Source organism: Myotis lucifugus, unplaced genomic scaffold (assembly GCF_000147115.1).
Source record: "Myotis lucifugus unplaced genomic scaffold, Myoluc2.0 scaffold_222, whole genome shotgun sequence".
Classification (NCBI taxonomy): Eukaryota; Metazoa; Chordata; class Mammalia; order Chiroptera; family Vespertilionidae; genus Myotis; species Myotis lucifugus.
Window position 1 is genome coordinate 1,097,375 of NW_005871270.1, and position 7,581 is coordinate 1,104,955.

The 7,581-nt window shown below is 44.1% G+C and overlaps 1 protein-coding gene across 1 annotated transcript in view; it reads left to right on the forward strand.

Moving 5' to 3' along the window:
• LOC102440733 (rab GTPase-binding effector protein 2-like) overlaps window positions 1-2,859 on the forward strand; it is a 3,094-nt gene extending 235 nt beyond the window's left edge. Inside the window, exons 2-9 of the mRNA XM_023761910.1 lie at window positions 180-367; window positions 471-552; window positions 717-903; window positions 1,015-1,082; window positions 1,524-1,591; window positions 1,832-1,920; window positions 2,210-2,337; window positions 2,571-2,859. Coding sequence (XP_023617678.1) covers window positions 180-367; window positions 471-552; window positions 717-903; window positions 1,015-1,082; window positions 1,524-1,591; window positions 1,832-1,920; window positions 2,210-2,337; window positions 2,571-2,689 — 929 coding nt within the window. The 3' untranslated portion in view covers window positions 2,690-2,859. The remainder of the gene's footprint in view (window positions 1-179; window positions 368-470; window positions 553-716; window positions 904-1,014; window positions 1,083-1,523; window positions 1,592-1,831; window positions 1,921-2,209; window positions 2,338-2,570) is intronic.
• Window positions 2,860-7,581: the final 4,722 nt, after the last annotated feature.

Genomic DNA, 7,581 nt, shown 5'->3' on the forward strand with positions numbered 1-7,581 from the left:
CTTTTTCTACCCACTTTCGGGTTTTTTTTCAGATTTTTCTTTTCCAGGGCCCTGTCCCTCCCTTTTTCCCTTCGGGTGCCAAATTTTTTCTTTTTTGAAAAAAATTTTGTCCCAGACACCCCCCCCCCCCCCCCCCCGCGCTAAGTCTTGCATTTGTCCTTTCTTTATTTCCTCAGCAGGAGATCTGACTGGGACCTGGATTCCCCCTAATCACTTGCTTCCCCAACCAGGAGCCCAAGCTCAACAGCCTTGGGCTCTAGAGACTCCTATTGTTCCAGAGAGGCTAAATTGGGCTGAGGTCCATAGGACATCTTCTCTCCGGGATGAAGTTACTATTCTTAGATCCCAGCTACGATCCCAGGGTCAGGTGAGGCTTGGAATCCTAGGTGTGTATATGTGGTGTTTGTGTGAGACAAGGATACCAGGAGTTGGGGTATCACAGTAGCTCATGTGGTTTTCTGCCTGGGTAGGTGACTGAGGCACTAAGACAAACTGTGCAGGGCCTGCTGAAAGAGCAAGAGCAGCAGAAGTACCAAATCTGTGCCCTGGAAGGTATCTGGCCAGTTCTTTTCTTCATACACAAAGCCTCATACATATGCAAACAATTCTTTTGCACACTTGTTGTGTGTGCATTTGTATCTTGATTCACAGTGTAGTCTCTAGGCTCATGTGTGAAGTTCTTAGAGGGGTTGACCCCCCAACTTGTCCTATTATAGCATCACTAAAGTTGCTGCAGGGGGGCCCAGAGCGGAAGACTCTTCTCCTGGAGCAATGCCTGGACCGGCTGAGAAGGGAACTGAGGGGCCTTCGAAGCCAGGTGCAGGAACAGGCCCAAGCCCAAATACAAGCAGGTCCACAAAAGTGCAGTGTTACCAGTGGCCTTCACCAAGAGGTGCAGAATGAGTAAGTGATGGCAAGACCTCTTCTTCAGGCCTTTGAACTCCAGGTACTCTGGTAGCCTCCTCTGGGTTTCTTGATTGGCTTTTTAGAATGAACCTGCTGTCATCCCTGTAGGAGGCAACTGCTATGGGAGGAGTCAGAGGTTCTGAGGGAGGAACTGAAGTTGCTGCGGGATCAGCTGAGTGAGTAAAAGACGGAGGGAGGTTCACTTGTCCTCTTTTCTGGAAAGCCTTCTTATTCTCCCAGTAAATGGCCATAGCTCTAAATGCTTGAGCTACTCAGAAGTCTGGCCAAGTATTTGTTTTGCCTCCAAATGTGTGATCCTACTCTCCCCAGTCAGCTTGGAAACTTGCTATCAGCTGGACCAGAATGCTTCTATCTCAGTTTTCAGCACCAGACTGGGAACAAGTCAGGGAAGAAGAAGTAAAGAAGTTGGGGAACAGCCTTCTTCTTAAGAAAAAAAAAAACTTTATTGATTTCAGAGAGGAAGGGAGAGGGAGATAGAAATATCACTGATGAGAGAGAATTATTGATCGGCTGCCTCCTGCATGCCCCACACTGGGGATTGAGCCCACAAGCTGGACATTAGAGAACAGCCTTCTTACATGTTCCTTCATCTGCAGCCCAGCATCAGGAGCTGATGCTGAAACAGATGGCTGAGGGGCAGCAAGTTCAGGCCCGCAGCTGGAAGGTAGGACCAGGATTGAACTTATCCCTTCATAACTTCCTGTTGTGGCCCCTCCCTTCTCTGTATATCCTGTTCTGCAGGCAGGCCAGGATACTCTTTCCCATCCCTATCTCTTCCTCTTCCTGTGATGACTTCACCTCCCTTCAAAGCTCTTCTTCCTAAGCCCTCTCCTCCAATTATGGGGAGGGGGGTTTCTCCTGGAGAGGGAGAGGTTTGGTTCTACCTGGGACCATAATCTGGCAGATGTTGGAGCAGCAGCAGAGTGGCCAGGAGGGCAAGGAGGCTGCCAGGACAGAGGCTGAGGATGCCCGGCGGGAGCATGACCTCCTCAGGTCAGGGGGTGTGGGTACCTGTGTCAGTGGAAGGGATTTGTCTTACAGAGGCCAGGAATTGGGGACCAAAATTCAGCTCTCCTATATTTGACATGGGCCAATAGGGGCAGCATAAGTATCTGAGTTACAGCCCAAAAGGGCAGTACTGGGTATTCTTTATTTGATATGGAATCAGTGAGGTATCTATATGTTTGGAAGATAAATTGTGAGTTCTGGCCTCAGGAAGGAGGACAGTTCCATGCTGGAAGGGCCCCTTTGACCCACCATCACCATTTCTTTCCCTTTCCAGGACCTCTGTTCACGTCCTTGAGTCGAAGCTACCCCTGGCTGCCACCTTTGCCATGTCTCTTTCTTCATCTAGCTCTGAAGTCAGTCATCAGGACAACAACAGTAGCTGGGAACTTTTAAAGAAATTGGGTGAGGATAAGGGCAGGGATCCCAGTTGTGGGGAAGGCTGAATCTAAATGATGCCTGAATGCCACCTGCCTAATTGTTTGATACCAGGTAGTATGGAGTCTCTGCCTTTTCATTTGTGAATCCATCGGCCTCTGTTGCTACTTCTCCCAAGTCAGGCCTATATGTACTTCTCCAACAGACAAGCCCAGTGCTTGCTGATGGTTTTGTTCTGTCTTTCCTTTCTCTCCTCTTAGATCTCCAGAAGAGTACCCTCTCTAACCTGGAACCCAGCAACTTTCAGCTCCAGGTCCAGGGCCTTGAGCAGGAGGACCTATCCTTTAATGGCTCCAAGATACTCCTGAGTGACCTGTAAGGACGTGTCAGAGTAGTAGGATAAAGTCTTTGCTCACCTTCCCCTCCAAGGCCCGGTTTCTGGGCTCCCTGCCCCTACCCTCTTGATCTAGCTGGTTTCTGCCCTCCCTACTGAGGCTTGTCACTGCCTGCTCACCTGTCCACCAACTGCAGTAAAATGGCTTAACCCACCCTGATGTGTTTTCTGTGAATCAGCACCCACGTGGGATAGACTCAGCTGTACCTTTTTTTCCTCCTGTAACATGACTACTTCCTACCACCTCTCCCTCAGAAATCCAAGTTCATAGACATTTATATCTGTACCTTCTGAATTCAAACCCTGTGCTCAGTAGAACTTGCAAGGAGGTGGGAGCTCTCATTTTGGTGGGAGAGGTAGGACAGTGCTCTGGGGCAGTACTGCTGTGGGGATGCAGGGGAGGAGGAGACATTCTAGTGGGTCCTGGACCGTAATAGGAGGCTTTCTCTCCTTGTCTCCACTTCTGCTCTTGAGGCTTACTCCAGCCCTTCCACACCTCTTCATCCTTAAGCAGTCCAGGCTACGCTTCTGTAGCAGTCTACTTCCTGGTCTCCTTTCAGTCTCTCTGCCTCTAATCCAATGGTTTTACAATTTTTTGGACTGTGACCTCCAGTAAGAAATAGGTTACATTATAGCTTAGTAAATATAGATGTACACTGAGTGGCCAGATTATTATGACCGGCCAGATTATTATGACCACCTCATCAGTACTTCATTGACACTTCCAAAAATACTGAATATTGAAAACTTCCTAAGCAAATACTCTCAAGGTTTTATTAATATTATTATTTGCATAACTAATTCACTTCATTGTCCTGATGGGGTGGTCATAATAATCTGGCCACTCAGTGTATATACTTATTAACTGAAACAAATCTAATGATTCAATACTTATGCTTACTAGGAGTGATGCCCTTTGATATTTCCTATTATATTAAAAAATGTTTTTAATGATCCTTCCACCATTGGTTGCTCTCTGGAAAATATATTTTCCTAGGTAGACTATGGGTACATTACTTTCTCCTTACTTGGGCTTTGTATTTTAGACAATGCAGTTCAGGATTTCCTTAGTAGCAATAGCATCTCACTGAGGTCTCATAAGATCTCTTCCACTGCTAAATATAGCCAAACGATAATGCCATTCATTCAAGTTGATGTTTGTTGAGCATAATACATACCAGTTCTAGTGTGTATTTAGCCTGAGCTAAGATATGCGGTGGGCTCATGTAAAAGTCCCACTTCTTAGCTCAGTCCAGCTGGGAAGAGGAAACAGTTATCTGAAATAAAAGCATCATAAAAGACTGATGGCAGAAACTATTTCCTTCATGGGTGCATTCAAGGCCCTGAAATAATTAGCAGACAGGTCATGAAGAGTGGTCTTTGATACCCAAATAAGGCATTCCTTGGTTTTTACCCCACAGCATTAGGGAGATTGCTGAGAGTGGGATGGTAGAGATCAGGCCTGGGTCAAACAGAATCTGTTTTAAAAAAACAAAACCAAAAAACTTCCATCAAGACTCACCTTCCTGCTAAACCAGGTATAAGGAATTCCTTATTGTTAAATCTTTTACTGGTCAGGTGATACATCTGGCATGGTGGCATTATTCAATTAGTTCTATTTACTACCAGTGCTCTACTTCTTTATCAGCTACTTTATATCATATCGGGCTCTGTGGAAGATATGTTTGCAAGGGTGCCAGAGCTCTTAACAGCAGAAACATTTAATAGCTATGTGGATCAATGGTATTTGAACCGTCACCAGGTGGCAGCATATGACCTGTTTCCAGAAGAATAATACAGAAAAGGTTTCTGGCCAAGAGGACTAGGCTACAGTGCTCTTCCTTCAGAGATCCTGTGAGCTAACAATTAATCTTCCTAAAACAGTGTCCTATTAAGGCTTCTCTCCTGCTCAGGAATCTTTTATACACATAAAAAAAAGAAAGGACAAATTTGGTATTGAAGTTCAACCCACGTTTAAACCTCTTATCTTTCCATTCTTATCCTCTACCAAAAATTTTATTGCTACAAGAATGCACATCACCTATATTCCAACTATAATAATCTCTTCATACCCATGGGGAATATGTTCCAAGACCTTGAGTGGATTCCTGAAACCACAGAGTACAAAACCCTGTGTATACTATGTTTTTTCCTAAACATACATATCTATAACAAAGTTTAATTTATAAATTAGGCACAGTAAGAGATTAACAACTGATAACATAGAACAATTATGACAATATACTGTCATTAAAGTTATGTGAATGTGGTCTCTCAAATATTGTACTGTACTCACCCTTTTTGTGATGTGAGATTATAAAATTCCTATGTGAAGAGATGAAATGAGGTGAATGAGACATTATTAAGGGTTACTTGAACGCAAGCACTTATCAGTTGATCTGATAACCTAGATGGCTGTTAAGTGGCTAGCCAGCAAGTGTGTAGCATATGCAGCATGGATATGCTGGACAAAGGGATGATTCACATTCCAGCAGGATGTAGCAGGACTACATGAAATTTCATAACACTATTCAGAATGGCTATAACAGGGGTGGGCAACCTTTTTGTGAGTGCATGCCAAAACCAGCAAAATCTCTGACTCAAAATTCTTCTGCGTGCCAACCCTAATTTTTTGAGAACATGTTACGCCTACTTGATATCTCTTAAGGTGTACGTATGTGAAGAACCTTGAAGAAATAATAAAATTCATTCGAGCGACAAGAACACAGTATATGATGATGAAAAATACATTTTTTTTAATGTATACATGTACACTGATAGTCCGACAGAAAACTTTATGACTCCGTTTGATATTATCAGTGGGAATTTGCTGCTGCATCACTGATGACAGAGATTTTACATCAGGTTTATATTTCGTGACCTTCAGAGATATGCACGAGCTACTACTTTCATCCGTCAGGCTACTCCTATGACGAGACTTAACAAAATTCATCACTGAGAACAAAGATTCACAAGCGAATGTGGATGAAAACATGGAAAGTAATGCTGTTGCAAAGTTTTTTAAACAGAAAAAATTTTCTGGAATGGCATTCCAAGTCCTCAATAGTTTGTTTTCGACACTTTTCTCTGGTACTCCTGTCTCTAATCGCTTTTTTCCAATGTTTTCCAAGTCAACTCTAAGGTCAATAAATTTCTGCTTTCAAATTGAGCTACTCTGAAATTCAGTCAACTGCATTTCAAAGTCAGCCATGTCTATCCATGAAAACATTTGTAAGTTTAGTTCCTCCAGTTTCATGCTGTCTGGAAACCTCATGAATTTTGCTGTCTCTTCCAGTTCTCTGAATTTCGCAAATCTTGAGAACAACTGCTCAATAGTTGACTCAATGTTTAAAAACAGCGTTTGAAGGCTTTGACAGTCTGTTCTGTCATCTTTTGGGAGGTCTTTGAATGTGCCTCTTGAGGTTTGGGAAATATCTAAATCTCTCACCATCCACATCCCTCTTAAAGACTTCCAGTTTCTTTTCAAAAGCCTTTATGTAACCAAACATAACATCAAGTGTCTTGCCAGTTCCTTGTAATTTAACATTTAAGTCATTCACATGTTCACAAAAATTGTAAATGGGAGATTATAAGAGGGTTTCGTGTGCCAGCAAAAGTTACTGGCGTGCCATGTTTGGCACGTGTGCCAAGGGGTTGCCCACCCCTGGGCTATAATTAAAAATTATGAATTGTTTATTTCTGGAATTTTCCATTTAATTTTTTCAGACCACAGTTGACCATGGGTAACTGAAACCACAGAAAGTGAAACAAGATTCTGCTGTATTCAAATTCCACTCATCTGTCAAGACCCTTGACAGCAGGTCTAGGAGACAAGTCTAAATATGTAGAAAGGTGAACTCTAAACTCCAGGCATCCTGATCATGGACGTTTCTGTCTCTCCCTCTAACTTCCTCTCTGAAATAAATAAAAATCATTGATTGGCTACCTCCTCCACGCCCCCCCCCCCACTGAAGATTGAGCCCACAAACTAGGCACGGGGAATCAAACTGTGACCTCCTGGTTCATAGGTCCACACTCAACCACTGAGCCATGCCAGCGGGCTCAATAAAAAAAGGTTATAAGTGCCCAAGGTCCAGGCATATGGAAAGCATGAAGAAATGTGTGCCTGATGAACAGCTGAATAGAATTTTAGTCTCTACCCAGCTCTTTCAAAATCCTCCGTTTTCAAGCCAACTCAAGTGTTACCTCCTCTAAGTAGTCTTCACCAGAATTAATCTCTTAACCTAGATGAATTGCTCCCTCAGCATTTTGTTTAACCCTATCCATTGCTGTTACTATCTCTCGTGTTAACACAGTAATTGTTTATGTAACAGTTTCCCCCCTGCCGGCCCTTCCCACCCGCTTCCACTATGCTGAGATGCAGGAGGCTGTGTTCACAAGACTTTTCCTTAAACAGTCTTACCCAACTATACTTTCACCAACCCAAAAGCTGCGCCAATCGAATACATTTTCTTTGGGTTTGTTAATTAGCACTCTTTGAGGTGTTTGGAATTTCGATTGGTCTATTTTGTGTTTACTGTCCCGCCTTCAGCGAGGCTCTCGGCCTGGGGTTTCCCCCAGGTGCATTCCCTCCGCCCCGTTCCTCCTTTCCAGCACACTGCCTCTTCTGTTTTCACCTCCACTTCCTTCTTATTGGTTCCCTTCCTCCTCAGAGTTGGCGCCTCGGGCTGTTGATTGGCTTTTCTCGACGCCCATTGTGCCCACCCTCAGACCACGTGGCATTCCGGACACTAATTGGTCAGTTTCACCACCTCGGTGATTAAGGATTGACTATTGATTGGCTGCTATGAGGGAGGGCTTGAGGGGAGGGGCGTGGCCCACTGAAGCCACGCCCCCGACTCCTCTGACCGGCTGGG